Source organism: Rhinolophus sinicus, chromosome 1 (genome assembly GCF_057876585.1).
Source record: "Rhinolophus sinicus isolate RSI-liver-muscle chromosome 1, RSI-T2T, whole genome shotgun sequence".
NCBI lineage: Eukaryota > Metazoa > Chordata > Mammalia > Chiroptera > Rhinolophidae > Rhinolophus > Rhinolophus sinicus.
The window spans coordinates 76214099-76234054 of record NC_142501.1 but is presented as its reverse complement, the minus strand read 5'-3'; the positions used below and the strand labels follow the sequence as shown (position 1 = coordinate 76234054).

At 34.2% G+C, this 19956-nt stretch overlaps 1 protein-coding gene across 3 annotated transcripts in view; it reads right to left on the bottom strand.

Moving 5' to 3' along the window:
* Positions 1-19956, bottom strand: part of PTPRQ (protein tyrosine phosphatase receptor type Q) — a 241992-nt gene that overhangs the window by 76437 nt on the left and 145599 nt on the right. For all 3 annotated transcript variants that reach the window (XM_088800966.1, XM_074325366.2, XM_074325367.2), the window contains one exon: positions 12280-12603. In XM_088800966.1, coding sequence (XP_088657092.1) covers positions 12280-12603 — 324 coding nt within the window. The remainder of the gene's footprint in view (positions 1-12279; positions 12604-19956) is intronic.

The following is a 19956-nucleotide window of genomic DNA, read 5'->3' as shown; positions in this document are numbered from 1 at the left end:
ACTGAACTGATATGTGATTATATGCATATAATATATAGCAATATATATTTCATCTGTATAAAACAATGAAAATGATCATTTGATTAATTCATAGATAATTTGAGGGAAATATTTAGAACACCATGTGCTCAAGTCTATTATAAATTAGTAGCTAATTATTTTAGTAATGTATAAATATTAGAGTGTACTTATAAGTATACAAAAATTTCCACTTTCTTTTAGGCAATTTTCTCTTGGAATTTATCAAAATTCTAAAATACATAATAAAATATATCCAGTATTCGCTCTTTTATCACTGTCTAGTAAATTCTTATTAGATTCACATAAGGGGAACACAAAATTACAATCATGAATGTTGACTACCAAATAAAGGAAACTTAGGCAAGAAAGGTATGGGAGTTGAAAATATGCCAGTTTCAAAGCTTGGTAACTTATAAACATTCTTGGGAGACTTTGTTTGTCTCCCCATAAACTGTCACATTCTGATTTAGGATTGTTTGTGAAATGAATCTCGTCAGTAATGGGCCAAGATATCACTATACCCTTTCTCTTATAAATCACAGCAATTTACTCAGTAGGAATGATCTATCCTTATTCTCTCATTCCCCATAATCCAATCACTTCCTCTCATAAGCACTTTCCTCCTGGTTTTCACAATAATGCATTTTCTGTAACTAACAACCATCATTTCCTGATTATCATGCTTCTATCCTTGCACAGGAATGTGGGTCTTATGTGGGTCAGGGTCATCTTTCCCATCCATCTGTGTCCCCATGCTAAGTGTGTTAGCTGAAAGGTGAGTCTGGAGATACCATCATTTTGCCTAGTCCATATAAAAGTTTGAATGCCCCCAAGTCTGTGCCACTTTGATGAAGAACTACCAAATTTTGGTGTGTCTAATACTATACTTTCAGAATAAGCACATTCAAAGACTTATTAGTGACTTTGCCTTCAGTAGATCCCTGTAAATTTAATTTAATGATGAAAAATGTTATAGAAAGTACTCTATGGGTTTTAGTGCACCATGCTCTAGTGGTTTTCCTAAAAGAATAAACAAAAATAAATTAAGGATTTGACAGCAGCTCACAAGACAGAAAATGTTGAACTCTGTACACAATGATTTAAATTGTCTGTATATCGATTTGAATTTACATTCAGTTTCAAGTTTATTTAAAGGGGTGGCCCTGCAGGGTATTTTAGTTTCAGAATTTGGTACACTGGACCACCAAATTCCTAGCTATAGTCATCATTAAATAAAGGGCTCTGTTTTGCCTCAGCTGCACAAATATTAGTGATGTCCAAAACTGTGTGTTGGCTTTGATTCCCACACCTGGAAGAACTTGCTTTGAGGTTTAGATGTCTCTCTGGACTAAGGAGTGGCTGAGTAGTTTGGGTGTATTTATTGTGCCTTAAACAATTCAGGACATCAAGGTCCTGGGAGATGTTTAACAATTACATTGACCATATTTACTCAGGCCACGGGCATCTCAGGGCATATCCCACTGGTTACAACACTGCAGTAATCAGCTGTCCTTCCTTGGTGTTGGGGCTTCCCCTAGAGCCTGGCGATTTCACTGCCCAGTATGGAACACTACTGTTGGCACATGCAGTACTTCCTACTGTTCTACAAGACTTTATTTATTTATTTTTTATAGTTAGATTTCCCAACAGCAAGATAGTATCACAAAGGCAAATCCTACAAGCCCAAGCATTTGTCTGATTAGGTTACTTGATGAGTACTGAGAATGATGACAATGATTCACGGATGGCCACAATATTAGACTTCATTGTATGTCTGTTTCAGGTATACAAAACAATGTAGTAGTTAGATATTTACAGAGAGTGATAACCCTTCCCCTTAGCCTACTACCCCTCTGACATCGTATACGGTTGTTACAATTCCATTGACTCCATTCCCTATGCTGTGCTCCACATCCTGTGACTATAAATATTGTTAATTATAGTTGACATTCACTGTTATTCAGCTTCAGCTTCAGGTGTACAGCACAGTGGTCAGGTGTCTACACCGTCCATGAAGGGGTCTCCCTAATAAGACAAGTGCCCATCTGATAGACTACAAAAGCTTTACAACATTATTGATTATATTCCCCAAACTGTTTTTCATATGCCTGTGGCTATATTGTGATTACTAATTTGTACTTTCTAATCCCTTTACCTTTTGTTTTCTTTGCTGTTTATTTAATTAGTCTTTTTCTGACTCATTTCAGACTGGCTAAAGTTGAAAAAAATAATACACAAAAAAAATTCTCTCACTTCCAATACTAGCCATGCCAGTTATGATTTAAAATCTAATATTAGTACTATTGTTTTTAGGACCAGAAAATGCATCTTTCTTTTAAGAAAGCATCATGTTTATAAAACAACTTTCTACAACAGTGGTTATGAAGATGTAGTCTCCAGACCAACAGCATCAGTATTACCTGGGAAATTATTAGAAAAGCAAATTCTGAGGCCATACCTCAGAATGATTGATCAGAAACCTTGGGTAGGACCTAGCACTCTGTGTTTTAACAAGCATGTCCCTCCCCCTGAAAAATATTCTATGCCTGTGGTACAGGTTTAAGAACCACTGCTACACATCAACATACCATTTGAAAAAGCAGTGCCATTTTTCTTTAGGTTAGGTGACCAATAATTACCACTCTTGGTAACAAAGACGAAAAAGGGGTTAAATTACTGTTTCTGTGAGGGCTAGGAGTGGTAGAGGGCTTAGAAACGAGTGATAAACATGGAAAAGTACATCCAGCCAACAAAGACTCCAGAGACCAGGCTCCTCCAATCTTTCATTTATTTTAATTCTAGATAAACTGTGAAGAGGTTTCTCTCTACCATCACTCCCTCCCATTCACAAAGTTCCTAGAGTGATCACAAGGTCATCGTGTTCCCTAAGAACATAAGAAAACACCATTTGCTCTGCCTTGAAGCTCTGCATAGGAAAAACCTGGAATAATTCAGACAAGGCCATCACCATATGGAATGTTAGGGCCAGGATAAATGTTACTACTTTGTCCTCCCTTACCTTGTATGTAGGCATAATCAAGGTGAAATAAGTATCACGGGTATCATTAAAGAGAAAAGAAACCAAAAGTGTAGTTTGAGGTTATGTATGATAGGCAAAGTCCCATCCAATTTGTTTGGGAATGGAGATGGCTGGGTTACTAACTAGAAGCTTGTATAATATTTCCAGGTCTTTCTTAGTTCCAGTTGTCAAATAATATCACATACTAATAATCCTTACAATTTCCTTTAATTGTTTGGTATTTAGTGCTATTGCTAAAAAAGACATTCCACTTGCTTATGCAAATGAGATTTAAAAATACTTTTATTTATATTTTGGAAAATTTGCTTAGCAACTTGGCAAAAGCCTTTTTAACATTATACAGAGAGTTGAATGCTTTATTAAATAGTTTGATTTTATATGTCTACTATTATGTCCTTTAAATTATGAATTCACCCGAATATCTTCTCTTTGTAATCCTATTTAGCATCCCTCAACCTCTTAGTACCTTCATAGCACAAGGCTTTGCCCAAGTTCTAGTTAAGATCTAAGAGCACAGGCTGTACACTAGAAATTAATGAAATTCATGAATGAATCAATGTGCAAAAAGATGTCAGAGGGGTAGTAGAGTGGGGGAGGGGAGTTGTCACTTTGTGAGGAGTGTAAATGTCTAACTATTGCATTGTTTTATACACCTGAAACTAATAAAAAAAATAAAAAAGAAAAAAAAAATATATATATATATAAAACCAAGTAAAAAGAAATAAAAAAAGCTCTTAGAATAGTACCAGCACATAGTATACACTTGATGAGATTAGTGATTGTTGTTATTCTTAATTATTCAACCAAGGGCTCTCAAGTCAGTTAGTTACTGGGCCCAACCAGAAAGTGACCTAAACAACCAGGCGTAGCCATGTTAGTCTTTTCAGAATTGGGAGTTTTCCGGTCAAATCAGAGTTCTCCCTACTTCATTACTAAATGCGGAAGAAAACGGAGCTGAATTTTGGTTGACCCAGGGCCTAATACTAAGGCAGACCTAAACTGAGGTCAATGATCAAAAAATCACAAAGAATGAAGCCTATTTAATACTTCTTTCTAAACCAAGAGAAAGACGATTCTCAGAAAAGTCCAAACAAATTCAATTCAACATGAGATTTGAAGTTTGAGATAAGAAAGTGAGATAATTCAATTGAATTTTTTTAAAGATAAACTGCAGGGAGCTATCACTGGGGGAAAGATTTTTTTCTTCATTTTTTCCTGGGATAACCAGACTTTCTATAATATTGATTTAAAAAATAATATAGTGATAACCCTCATAGTATCCCTTGATTTTTAGCGACTTTACTGAAATATGTAATAATATTTCAAAATATTTTTTTTCATTTAAATTCTGGAAAACTTACTTAATATCCGGCAAAAGCTCTTTTGAATTAAATATATAGTTGAATGCTTTATTAAATGCTTTAATTTTATATGCTTATTATAATGTCCTATAAATTATGATTTTACCCAAATGTCTCCTCTTTGTAATCTTACTTAGCAGCCCAAATTTTCTCCTTTGTTTTTTTCATGGACTATCAACCTCTTATGATCCCATTTTGCTATATAAATTCATTAAGTTTTTTATCTCACTTAATCATTTGATACTGTTAATACTTGAACCTATTTGAAATAGGCATTTTTTTCCTTCACTGCTTGAAATCCTTCTCTACTTACTATTAGGTTAATGCAAAAGTAATTGCAGTTTTGCAATTATTTTTAACCTTTTAAACCACAAATATTTTTGCACAAACCTAATACATACATATTTATTTCTTATATGCAGTAATTCATGCTACTTATGCTAATTAATGAAAAGAGAAAAAAATGTTAACAATACAAAATTGACTCATCTTGTGAAATAAAAGAAGCTGAACATGTCAAACATGGAAAGTGACTAACCAGGAAAATTTAAATTTTGGCAACAATCATGTAAGTATTTGAAAGACAAGTTATAGACAAAAAAATAAACTAAAAATTTGAAGAAAATCAGTATGAACTATTTTGAAATATGGATAATTTTGACATTGAAATAGTTTCACATTACAGTTAAATGCCTTCCTCGAGTCCAAATGCTGTATTCATTCAGTCTTTAATATTGAGTAGACATAGAGTGTAAAACAACATATAAGACATGATCACCTGGTCATCTCCACTTTTAAGGAGCTCAGAGTTCCACAAAGGAGAGAGAGATAAACAATTATGACCCTAAATGATCAGTAGTTTAGAAACAAGTTTTGGGAGGTAGGAGTGGAAACATGAATTTATAGACGACTTTGCAAAAGAGGTAATCAGTGTGAACATTAAAAATAGGCAGCTTCTCTCCAAAAGAGGACAGGAAAAAAAAAAAGAGTCTGGAGCACGAAGGACAAAGAAAAGGCATGCATGGAGAAGATAAGCAAAATCATAACAAACTTTATATAACATATTAAAAAGAATGAATTTTACATAACAGGAAAATAGAAACTATCAAATATTTTAAGCAGAGGAATAACATGGTCAGATAGGTGTGTTTAGAAGCTGAATTCGGGTGGAGGATAGAGAAAATGGAAGCAGAAAGATAATTTAGATACCTATTATTATACTCTAGGATATGAATCTTAAGGGTCTGGATTTGGAGAACGAGAAAAATAAATTTCAGAAATGTTTAGAAGGTGAATTCAACAGGACTCAGGTATGGACTTGAGGATAACTAGGAAGACTTAAAAATGGTTCCAACATTGTTGGCTTGAACAATTAGGTAAATAACAGTACAATACACTGACACAGGGAACACACAGGTAGGAAAAGTTTGAGGTGGGGCAAAGGCAATGGTAACATAGGGTCTGAGATGTTTGTGGAAACCGAAGTGGTCAGACCAGTACTTCAATCTACAGGTCTAGAAGAGAGAGATGTCTTCAATTACACATTTGGGAGTCTTAGGCAACTAACTTAGAAGACTTTCAACAGCATCTAACTAATTTCACAGAAGTACAACCGTCATGTCTAGAACAAATTATATTCATTTCCTCTAGTGGCTATAGGATAGAGCCTATTCTAAAAATGCACTGCCACCAAATGGGTTTCTTCACATCTTGGACTGTATTTTCCTATTTATTTATGCCCAGCGTCTCTTCTTACCATCATGTAATTGCTTCTTTATGGAAAGGATAATATCTACTTCTGTCATGATAGCATTCACCACCTTATCAATGCATTACACCATTAAGAATAAATTAAGGAAATTGAAACTCATTTACAATTTCTTATTTTAAAAACTGATAAGGCAGACTTTGCACTCTGTTTGGTTTTTCTTCTTTTTAGATCATAAAGTTGCATTCCTTGGAATCTTCTTTGATGAGGCATGTTTTGTTAATTTTTTTTTTTTTAACCCAACAGATGTTTGGGTAGTTAAAATTCCTCATGAGTATGGTATCCTGTGGTTTTCACAACCTAAGTGTTACCCCAGGAATTTTCCTTTCTTGCTCTCTTCCAGTCCTGGTGGTCCATAGGAGATGCACATTATGAGAGTCCCATTTCATTCCATACTAATTTCACACCCATACTCTTTTAAAGCTGTACATTTCCTCAGCATTATAAGTACCTATTGTGCACCACAGAGATACTTAACAGCTTTCCAGTCTATATTCCTATCACACACACAACTCAAATTGCTTTTGAGTATAAGGATAATCAGAAAAATAAGAGATTAGTAAAATAATCTGCAAGATTTCAATGTTTCAAGCCAAATAGTTCTGTCATTTGTAATATTTGTGCTTGTTTGTGTCTATACACACTCAGTATGAAGTAAAGAGTTATGGCTATTATATGCATGACTTAAGGAGAAAAGCAGTTTGGCTTTAAGTACCTAGATCAGAGTATGTGGGAGAAAGAAACATTAGCTTGAGTCAGCTGAATGTTGTTTTCTCTATTCACTCGAGTGTACAGTGGTAGACTCAGACTCAAAAAGTAACCCAATTTAATTCTCAGCTAGCATTTCTAACTTTGCTCCCTGGATTTTCAATTTGGATGTTCTTTACGAGTTCAGAGAGAGTAAATACAACATATTCTCTCATTCTACAAGCCATTTTAGAACATTTTATAATATTTAGTATTCAAACTGGGTGGTCTTTTATTTGAGTTATTCACAGTTTAAATAATTTGATTTCAAACTAGCCATCAATTGCTATCTCCTTATCAAAAGTTCCAGATTTTGATGAAGTTCTATTTTAGTAAGAGCTTAGACTCAAGCTGATGCCATTGGAATAAAATGCAATAGGAATTTTATACTAATTTATATTGTTTTGTCTTTTCTATAATTCAGAAAAATTGTTCACTTTTACCATTTTATCTTCTTACATCATTTTATGAAACATAACACTTTTTGATTCAATGATAGGTAATACAAAACTTACTAACTTTCTTCATCAAGATTGTTTTTTATGTTTGTAAAATGTCTATACTTTCTATCTTTCTATCTTCTATGCAGAATCAACATCTAAGCATTACTTACTTTTAATTTTAAAAGCATTACTGCTCTTAAAAATTTTTGTTGCTTGACTGTTCTAATTTATTGTATTTTCATACCGTAGTTAGTTCACCATATGTATTATCTTGCAATAATATATGTAGTATCTTTTTGTTGTTTATATCAAATGTAATATCAGATGATCTTTCCTTGGCTTAATATAATAAATAAAACACTTTTACTGTACAATTATGAAATATAAATATGTTTATTAGAAAATGTCACCTCAATTCCTGATACTAAAAGAGTAACCAACTCATTCTTATAACCTGCACAATTAATTTACTATTCTCACCCATATATGAATACTAAGCTGAAAAGCTAGTATATTTGAAAATGCCAAAAAAATCATATGTCTATTATTACAAATTCTGAAATATATAAACATTTTCACTTTTGTCTCTTAATCACAGTGGAAGAAAGGCAATTTTCCCTGTATCCTCTGGAAATAGGAAAGTCTTTGTATTTTTTGATAAACAACAGAGTAGAAAATCAGTTCTCAACAATAAAGAAAAGGAAAAGGGAATGGGAGTAGTATAGAAAATATTCTTAAGTGAAGATAAATTTCTTCATCCTCAAATATTCTGTGATGGTGAATTCAAATTGGGGCAAAGGGATACTAGACCCAGTGAGAAGAAATATATCAGATGAAGGACAAACTGGTACTCCATGAAAAAGGCCTTCTGTGGATTAGCCATCAAGTAAATACCGGGAAGCTGGGGTGAGGAAAAGCCAAGACTACTTTCTCCATTCCACAAAAAACTAACAAACCAACGAACCAACCAACCAACCACCAGTGGCAAAGAGAGACGTTCTGGTAAAACGAGGAAAATAATACTATTTAAAAAAGAAAAAAAAAAGCTTACACTGATTGTGAAATATTTTATGTATTTCCCCATTATTTCTTAAGCCGAATAAACAAAATGGAGTAGTAAGGAATTGAAAATAACCAAATTCTAGTGAGTGGATCATGGACCTTAAAGGGATAGGAAGTGGAGAGACTAGGATGGAAGCAATGACATTCGAGTTCAAAGATTCCCAAATTTTCTGATTTAGAACATGGGATTCTTTAAAAATACATCTTCCCAGTTTCATTGACTAGCTTCTGAATTGATCATGTGATATATTGTTTTATCCTAATTGAACATCTATCATAGCATCCAGAGTACTTGAAGAGATGGTACATTTAGAAAGTCTACTTCCTGGTTCAGTGCAGTAGGTAGAGGCAGATAGTACACAAGTCAGACACTCATAAGGAGTAGGACAGACACCCTTAGTGGCAGCAGACAAATAGACACCAGATCTATTTAACCAAAGGTTAGAAAATTAGCTGCCCACAGGCCAGATCTGGGCTACTGATGTCTTTGGTTTGAACAATGAAATGCTTTTAAATTAAATAATAAAAAATTGTCACAAGCAAGAAATTGAAGATTTTTACATTAAAAAAAATATAACTTCCCTGTTTCTTTGAAAACATCAGAAGTCCTAGTAGCACAGCCTGTCTATCGGACAATAATCAGCCAGGGGTGAGTAGTGGGTACCCCTTTAGACAGTGCATTCTCTGTTAATTTGCCATGGTTTCCACCACTCCCAATTGCCTTACATCAGCCTGCTTATTTCATTATGGTACCTGTCTGATCCCTTCAAGTAACTTTCAGTTGCTCCTGGGATTTATTCATTCAAAATTTATTCAATGTCCCATTTCTATCAAAGTTGTACTTGTGACTTTATTTATTCCTATTGGCTTGAAGGAATAAAATCCCTGACTTAACCTATATTCTAATCTCTAGCATCTATTTTCTTTTTGTTTTCTAGTTATTTATATTAAAATACTTATTTCTTCTCAACTACAATTTCAAAATAATGTACTTATTGAATAAACCCAACCCAAATTTGGTTTTTCCATATTTTTCTTTCCTTTGTTATGGCACCATCACCCTCACCATCACCTGCAGTGGAAAACAATTCATTTTCCCTTACCCACATTATCTTGTTCAGTCAAGTTTCACTCGTTCAAAACATATTTATAGAATACCTACTGTTACTCGGCACCATTCTAGGTAAGAAGGAAATAGCAATGGTCAAGACAGATTCTTAAAACAAACAAATAAATAAAAATAAAAAATGATCAGGTAATTTTAGATATTCACTTAAACAAGATGATGTTCTAGAAAAATACTGCATAGCTATTTTAGATTGGGTAGTCAGGGAAATTCATTCTGATTAGGAATATTTAAGTAAAGGTCTGTGTTATAAAAAAGCTGCTCATGGAAAGATGGAGGTGGAAGAATATTCTAGTCAAAAGGAACAGAGAGTGCAAAAGTCTAAGTTCTCAGGGTTTCGTGTGTGTAGGCAACAGAAAAAATGTCTAGTGGGTAATGGTAAGTAAGAAAGTGGTTATAAATGAGGTTAGAGTATTAAGTAAAAGCGAGGTCATGCAGGGCTTAGTAATCATGTTAAGAAATTCTAATTTAATTCTAACAGCAATGGGTTCATTGGATAGTTGTCTTTTTTTAAAGGACATGACATCATCTGATTTAGGTTTAAAAAGATCAGCCTGAAAGCTCAGGAAGTGAGTCAGGTTAATATGGTAGCAGTATGAAGGACAGGACTAATATGGTAGCAATGCAAATGGGGGGATATATAGAGATGGCACGGTAGAAATATACCACTGGCAGAGCAGAGGAAGAGAACACTGCCATATTTTCATTTTCTGCAACCAAATGAGCGGTGCACCTTACTAAGATAGGGAAAATTGGAAGATGAGAAGGTTTGGTGTTTAGACCATGCTAATTTGAGGAGGTATATTCAAAACACATTCCCAGTGATATCAATGGATCACATAAATATACTGATCTGAGTTCTACCGAGCAGTCAGAGCTGGAAATAAATGTGTATTTGAGAATAATCACTATATAAGCAGACTTTAAAGCCACAGGGCAGAATAAGAACACTTAAGATCTCCTAGAGGTTTGTATTGATAAAGAAAAGGGCCAAGTATGATCTCTTTGCACTCCAATACTTAGAGTTAAAAAAAAAAAAAAAAAAAAAAAAAAAAAAAAAAAAAAAAAAAAAAAAACAGGTGAGCAAAGGAGGCTGAGAAAGAGCTACCAGGGAGGTAGGAGATAAACCAGAAGTGCAGATCTTACAGAAACCAAGAGTCAGTGCTACAAAGAGGAGAGGTTGTACAACTGTGTTGATGGCTGAGTTTTCCAGATTCTATCTCATGTTGAATTACATTAACAAACATTTATTGGGCATTTACTATACAAACATTATGCCAGGTACTCTGGGAAATAGGAACGAGACACACTTAGTGATCTAGAAAATGTAGCTTCTAAATCAAAGCTTATTTCACTGTCTTTAAAGGACTAAAACTGCATTCATTTATTACTGAAAATGTACGTGTGTGCACATGTGTGCACGTGCAGGCATTATTCTACTAATCGGTAGCAAAATTTTTAAGAAAATGTGATTTGGCTTTGAAAGGGATCACCTAGTCATAGTCTCGGTCAAGATAGGAGGGTGGAACCAGAAGTGCCTATTTGGAGGATTTATGTGGGATGGTGCTGGGATGGGTGACCTGGCTGACCTGAAATTTGATCTGGAGAGCGTGGGGCAGGAATAGCATTTCAGAGACAGTGCATTGCATGAAAGCCATCACAATTGTAATAGAAATCTTTACTTAATTATGGTTAATGTTGTCTAAGCAAGTAGGGTAACAAGTGAGTTTTAAAATATAAAACGAAGGTTGCAAGAACAATCTTTACCTACACTTAGTGATCTCTTTGGAAAAGCATTTAAAAAGCTCATTTTTTTAATGCAAACATCCCGAACAATGTGTAGATGGCAGAAAATTTTTGAGAGATTTTGTGTTTCTTCTCTATATTTTTCCCTTCCTCCTCATCTCAAACTAGGAGTCAGACCTTTGGCATTTCTTCGCTTCAGAATTTTGCATAGGTGAAAAGAACAAGCTGAATTGCTGCTAGAAGTCAAATCCATCTGAGCTATCACGAGTGTGTGTGTGTGTGTGTGTGTGTGTGTGTGTGTGTGTGTAAGCCTGAAGTCAATGAAAAGGTTGTAAAGCCTGGCTTACATGCAACAGAGCCTCCAGATAGGAAGGAAAAATGTAGGCGTGGACTAAGAGTTCTCCATGGCAGTCATTAAAGCCTCGTGATAGACCACAAGACAGGCCTGTATAGGACCCTAGGACCTCGGCACAACTCTGAAAGTTTGAGAAAAGCCATAATAACGACGGAAAATGAATTTCCTATTGGTATTCAATTAAATTAAAAGTAAATATGTTACTACATGACGTAGTTTGTGAAATAATTCAGTAATTATGTTCAGTTGTTTTACATACAATTGAATTAAGCAGAAATTATTAACATACAGGTACAGAATAGAATAGAGATCAGTGTGTATATGTATATCATACACACACACACACACACACACACACACACACAGTGTTGCATGGAAGCCATCACAATTCTGGAAGCCATCATAGTGTTCAGGAAGTAATAATAGAAATTTGTTTATTTAATGTTAATGATTTGTCTAAGCAAGTAGGGCAACTAGTTAGTTTTAAAACATAAAACTTAAGTTGTAAGAGCAACTTTTACCTACACTTTGAGTGATTTCTACGGAAAAGCATTTAAAGAGCTTTGTGTTGAATGCAAAAGTATATACACACATACAGGACATTACTTACGGCCAGGCAGGGTTTGTGCAGATATCCAACTTGAAGCATTGCCATAGCCGGCATTGGTGCTGGCAGCGACTTGGAATCTGTACCATCTAAATTTCTTCAATCCATGTACTGTCTCTTCAGTTAGGTCAGCTTCATAGAGGTACTGAATTTTTTGATGTTCAACACATTCTTCAGATTCCCATTCTGTGCATTTTTGAGCCCGAAGTTGAATGGTAATCTTATAATTTTGGAAATAGCCAAAGATAGTATCAGGTCTCATCCATGTCAATGTTGCACTAGTTGACTGAACATTTGAAAAGGCAATATTTGCGGGAACACTGGGAACTGAGAATTAAAGGGAAAAATGGAAATGATTAGAATTAGCAAATATTTTATAAACAGAAGGAACAGGATTTAAAAATATTTATTATGCACCTAGTGATGTCATAAAGTATCTCTTGTTACAACTGCGCTTAGATTAACATCCCCGTATTTAGTGAGCAGAACCTTAAGGTGATGTTTCAAAAACCAGTGGTTCAAAGACATAGAGGACAAAACAATTGTGATTCTTTTTTATTCCCAATTTTGCTCCCCAATTCACTCATAAACTACTTTATATAAACAAACTTTGGCTTCGTATATAAGCACTGGTACAAAAGAAAATCCAGGCACATATAATCTTATACATGCCTTAGGTACGGTCTGAATTTTAACATTCAGTTCCCAGGAAAGACGTTCTTATACTTAAATGTTTGGATAGATACAAATGAATCTTATATATAGGAAATGTGGTTAGGAGATGATTTTAAATAAATAAGATTATTAAGTGAATTAATAATTTATATAAGTAGTTGATTTTTATTTTATCTTGCATATATTTAAAATTAACAAAACCCTTTCTAGAACATCACCTAGCACACTGATATTAATACACAGATGAAGGTATCTGTATATTACCTATAATCACATAGTCCTACTTGGAACCTCTTACTAGATTTCTTTTTAACCATTGGTTTGTTATATGAATACCATGTGCCAGGCTCAGCCTGGTTAGGGATTCAGGATACATAGGCTTTTGTCTGGTTGTTTAAAAATAGCCATTTGTTGGGCAAGAAATACAATCATGTTATGGTTAGAAATATGGAAGAACAATGAACTAAGTGGTTTAAGTACCTTCTTCAACCATGCCTTTTTCTGTATATGTGCAAGGGCTTTTGCTCAGAAGGCAGAGATAGAATAACAACAATCACTTCTATGAAAATTATATCATTCATAAAAACTGTATGTTAATATTCACACTTAAAAATAAGATAATTATTAAATCAGCACTTAGAAAACCCATTTATTCCTAAACATATCATATTAATTCAACCTTCAATATCGAATGAGCACCCAATTTATGTCAAGTATTATTATCGGCTCTGGGAATACAATGAATAAAACACACAAAAGTCCCTACCCTTGTGTAATTTATATTCAGGAGGTTTATATACAATAAAAGTATAAGTATTACATATAGTATTTTGGATGATGGTTAGTGTTATGGAGTAAAGTAAGGAAGGGAAGAAGGAGAGAGATTGTTCCAGATATATTGAATTTTTAACTTGATCAATTAGAGAAGTCCTCACTGGTTAGAAGACATGAAATTCCTGATGAAGGTGGGGGAACTAACCATGTGAATATTTGAGGGACAAACATTCCCAGCAGAGGAAAATGTACTATTAAAAGCCCTAAATTGGAACTATGCTCGGTATATTTGAAGAATTACAAGGAGGCCAGTGTGGCTAGTAGGAGTCAGGTCTGAGAAAAACACTGAAGGCTAGATTGTATACAACATTGTAGAACACTGTTATGACTTCCATTTGAGCAGAGGAGTGACAGGCTTTAACATGTTTTCATGGAATCACTCTAGCTACTGTGTTGAGAGTAGACTGAAGGGAGACAAGGGCGAAAACGGAGAATAATTAGTAGGCTATTGCAATGTCAACAACAAGACATCATGATGGCCTGGACCAGCATCATAGCAGCAAAAATGAAATGAAGCATTCAGATTCTAATATAATGTGAAGGAGAGCTGATAGGATTTGCTGATGTGTGATATGTGGGGTGCAAGAGACAGAGAGTAGCAGAGGAAAACTCTCAGGTCTTTGGATTGAGCAAACAGAAAGATAAAGTTGCTATTAACCAGAAGGAGTACGCTTTGGGGAGAAAGATTTACAATTTATTTGAGCATGTTAACTTTGAATTGCCTACCAAATACCCAGAAAGAGGTGTCAAATAGTATACAGATGCATGAGTCTGGAGTTCTGCAGAGAGGTCTAGACTTTAAGTTAAAATTTTAGATTTCCTCTTAAATTTTTACTGAGTTATCTACACACCTATGGCTTATATAGTTACTGAAATCTGAAAGAGAAGAGCTAGTCTAATGCAATGGAAAACAAATAGCAAATTACTTAAAGTCATCAGATTCAATTACTCTGTTTTCAAATACTAATATTTATCATCAAGTATTACTGCATTTAATCAAACATTAACTTTAAAGTAGCATTACAAACAGAATACTTGATACATTACAACACACCTCTATTCTATCTTTAGTTAAGTAGAAAAACAATTAGAGAAAAAAAATTAAGAAAAATTTACCTTCATAGAAGAAGAAATTTCAGAATTGGCTAAATAGTAGAATTTCCTAATTATTAAAATACCTTAGCCACTAAGTTTAAACACAGACCACTTGAAGATTAGACACAATTTCAAACTATTCTAACACAAAGCAAGAAATATGACTGATTTTTGGGTTTGGAGAACGTTTTAAGACAAAAGGTGGCATGTGAGGTAGGATTTCACTAATTGTAAAGATTCTAGAAGAGGGGGTAATGTGATCTAACTTAAGTTCGGTTATAGTTTATAATTCATATTGGCAATAACAAACAGAAAGTCTGTACAATAGCCTGGGCACAGACTGCGCCAGAGCTTGTCAGGCAATGGAAAGCTATCAAAGTGTCAGAATTAAGATGTTCAAAAGTATGTTTTATCAAGTCCAGTTTGGTAATTGCACAAGAGGAAAAGGGACTAAATCTTACACCACTTGATTTGTTCAGGAAAGACGGGGCAAGATGGTAGCAACAGGGAATAAGTAAAATTTTATATAATAGATCCATTTTGGTGAGAGATGATCTTGGTCAACTTGACATTTTACGTCTGACCTTTACGTAGGCAGATGTCCCCTAAGATTTCCGGCCCCTGTACACACACCTTCTTCCTGTTTTTCAAACAAACAGTGATATAGGTGCTGATGTGATGAAATTTTGCAGCTGTAATTAAATCCAAATCAGTTTACTTTAAAATAGGGAGATTATCCAGTGGGCCTGATTTTATAACATGAGTCCTATAAAAGAAGAGACTTTTCTTTGGCTAGTTAAGAAAGAGGAAGTAAGATATCTAGCATGAGATAGATTAAATGCATAAACATTTCTCTACTGCTGGCTTTGAAGAAGGAGGGGGCCACATGATAAAGAATTCAGGACATCTCTCGGTCCTACAATTGTAAGAAACCAAATTCTGCCGCAGCCATGTGATCTGGGAGGGGACTTGAGCTCCACATGTTATTATAGCTGACTGACACCTTGATTTAAGCTTGTGAGACACTGAAGAGAGAATCCAGGCACAGGATGCCAGACTTCGAACCTGTGGAACAGTGTGTGAATAAATGGATGCTATTTTAAGGTATTAAGTGATCATTTGTGACACAACAAAGTAAAACTAATACAACTTCTCTCTACAAAATGGCCAACCTCTACTTATTTAACCTCTGCTTAAATATATAGAGCAATGGGAAACTCAAAATCTTGAGGCTTTATTTCAAAATTTATTTCCAGATAGCTCTCTTAGTTCACACAGCCTTCATTATTTTGAACTGATATCTACTTTCCTATAAATCCCAGATCTACACTGAAAACCCACCTCAAATAGGTCTAATCCTATTTTCATCTCCACTTCACGTTAACAATTACACCAAAGATCTAGAAAGGTTTTGATTCTACATTCATATCAATTAAAAAAGATTGAGCAATGACTCCAAAATGTGTTTATTTATATATTATATATGTACATGCAAATGTCCATCTACATTAGATTGTGTCTCTGAAGGTTTAGATTCATGCTTGCAACAAAGTAGGCATTTAATAAATATTTTTTGAATGCATGAGCAAATGAATAAGAGGGCATAACAGGAATTTGATTTAGATAAATGGTCAGGAAAGGATTCTCTGCTAAATTACAATTTAGAGAAGAGTGTGGCACATTGGAAACACTTAAAGAAGGACGCTGGGTCCACAGGAGATGGATAGGAAGATAGAAAGTTGGAGATGTAGGCCAAAATCAGACAATGTTGAACCTTCTAGATAAGATCACAGATTTTCAGTTTTATTCTAAGTGCAGTGGGGATACTTCAGACGTTTTTGATTGACTTTTCATTTGCATTGAAACTGTAGCCTCTGTTCTTTCCCCATGAGAGCTAGGGAGTATGGTCTAGACATTTTCCTTTCTGTCAAATCTACCACCAACCACCTTGTCTATGTTTCAATTTCCTTTACCTAGGGTTTCCTAAGCAACTAGGGATGGGAAAAGAAAGGGTTGCACTAGCCAACCAATGAACTGGAGAAGAGGAGGTAACCCTTTCCCCATTTCAGCAGGAGGGATGACTCCTCATAGGTGCCTATGGCTCTATGAAGAACTTCCGCCCTGCCTCCAATGTTCAGATTTTAGAAATGTAGACTTAAATGGCAAACTTTTCTGCACAGTAAAAAAATTTTCAGCAGGTTAATATTGGTGTACAGATTCTAGTATTCTCCAAATAAGTGCTATAGAGAAGAAAAAATCTAAACAGGATAGTACTTTAACTTGACAAAGAAACAAGGTCCATGCCAGAGTTATTTTTAACCTGGCTAAAGCAAGAGTAATAACAATGGCGGTTGCCTTCCATGTGACAGGTACAGTGATGGGTCTTGTACAGACACCCATCTGACACATATGGACACCCATGAGTGTTAACTATGTGATTAATGCTTCATTCAAACAGTCCTTTCGTTTTCATGTGGTACAAAATTTTGTCCACATTTTTCAATCAAATGTATTTAAAAGGATGAACCAGAAATAAAACTAATATGAGGCCAAATATAAAACTCAGAGACAATTTATTTTTAAAGAAGGCTATCTCAGAAACACTCATAAATGACCAGCAGTAACCCTCATTTATATCCAGTATCTTCTCTTTTGATGAGCTGTGTGTTGAACTAGACTATTTCAAGGCAACTGTCCTATTGAATTACAGATACAAAAAGGATTACACTCATTTTAGCGTGGAGAATCAGATTTCCATTCTTTAAGAATGACTAAAAACTTCAAACTTTTTCTATCCACAGATGGTATTAATTTGAACACATCATTCCATGCTTCCTGGAGTAATCACACAGCTTGCTTAGATTTTCTAAACATGACTGAACTGTGATGAAGCGATCAACATTCACTGCCAAGGTATTCTGTAAATTACGTTTTTATTCATAAATTATTCTTATCGGTGAAATTCTTTCATCATGGTTAAAATGAAAGTCTGTAGATCTATATAAGTGAAATTTGTAACAGATTTAAATGTATGTCCGTTTTAGTGATTAGTTAATAGATTCCACTTAGAGGATGAAACTGAGTGTAAAATATAATTATTCTCTAAACTTCTGAATATCAATTATTATTAGAAGTTGCCAAGTTTCATGATAGGATTCTGATGGTAGTTTTGTTGACTTCTCACTGACCTGGTTAAGTATATGAACAGGGAAGACCAAGTTTCCTTAATTCTTTATTTATGACACTATATCTTCATCTTCAAGCACAGATGTACTCTCTTTTAAGCAAAGAGATGTTTGAAAATTTATATTTATAAAACTTATAAAAGTATCAACACCATCTGTCTCAGTTTATTAAGAGTATTTTTGTCTCTACTAATTTTTAAATAATCTATAATCCTTTTAGAAACACAAGGTATAAATATATGATTCGAACATACACAAATAAATGTACAGTTTACTAATGTAACACAGTTTGGATCAACATAAAAATAGAAATCCCTGCAAAGTTGAGTGCAAAGAAAATTTCATCAAACCCAATATAAATTTTGCATTAACTTGAATTTAATCAATAGCATTTTTTGGACACTCACATTGAGTGGCATGGGCAATTATATGTCTTAGGGTATCAGCTCTTTTTCATACATACATGCAAAGCAATTTAGCTAATCGAACCCAGCATAAATAGGTGACAGGGAAAGGAAAGGCCCAATGGAAGGAGAAGATCTGGGAGCTATAATTTGAAGGAACAATTTAGGATTGGTAGCGATGTGGAAGAAGCAGTGTTTAAATAGATTGAGTATGAGGAGACATATATAAATGGCAACAAATGTTTGTCAAGGGCTGGAAAGTACACTATACTGGAAAAAAGTCTAAGGAAGTAGTAAGAAAACAGGTTGGTGGGGCATCAAGTGTGGTGTTACTGAAAGGCACTGAAAGTTTGAGAGACAAGTTTAGATGACTGCTTTCGGCAATAGCGAAAAACCAAAAGAGATTAACTGGTAAAGTATAAACTTAAAGAAAAGAGTGAGCCTCCATATAGGTAGTCATTAGAAAAACAAAAACTTGATAGAAACTGGTTAGATATTGCATATATGCAGTACAATGTAGGTGACAAGGAATGATTAGAGATGGAGCTAAAAGAGAAGGTAAGAGAATATTGCAGAATATGATGATTTAATGGGCAGAGAGGAAAGTGAGTACAACAAATGGAATGAACCCAGGAGTTAGGTTAACAGATAAACATACACTGTTACTTCCTAGAAGTAAGTTATGATTTGGCTCTGAGTGTTATAGCAAATAATACAAAAACAAAAAATCGAGATTATAAAACTCTGTGACCATAAAAAAAATTAAAATTAGCAAGAAAAATGCAACAATCTCTGGTATTGAGATAAAGGGTATATTTCTCCCCACAAATTCACAAGTAGGGTACTATGTAAATGAATGAACAAAGTCCTCAACAACAACCCTACATAGTAAATAATAAAAATGTTTAACTTTCCTCTTTCTTATAATAGTGTGGGTATGCAGAATAATTATCAAATACATTTTTGTAAATTTTGACTATTTCTCCAGAGGTTCTAATTATTTCATTCAGGTATACTTCTCTTGGACAGTCTGGCTTAACCCAGAGATAGATTTTGGAGTAGCTGGAACAGAATTTACCAAAATATGCTACATAAACATTATATGTGATGCTACAAAGCTGAGAATACGAATTGATACACTCTTATTAGTATGACAAATTAAATCATCTTAAAACATTCCATTGCATGAAAGAGAATTAAGAAAGTATATATAAGCATGACTAAGATTTCCTAATTTTTTAAAAAATATGTTTATCCCTGAATGTATATATGGACAACTGGGGACCCAAAATTCTATGGACAACAGCCATAATAATAGTTTTTAAACCAAATATTATTGAACACAGAACTTATTTATAACAATATCTCAGCGAAACTTCTGGGGAAAAGCTTTTTGTTTGTTTGTTTGTTTGTTTTTTAAGAACAATACAAGGAAAGCGGATTGTACATCTCCTATTTAGAGGCAAAAGGAGTTGATATGTTTTATA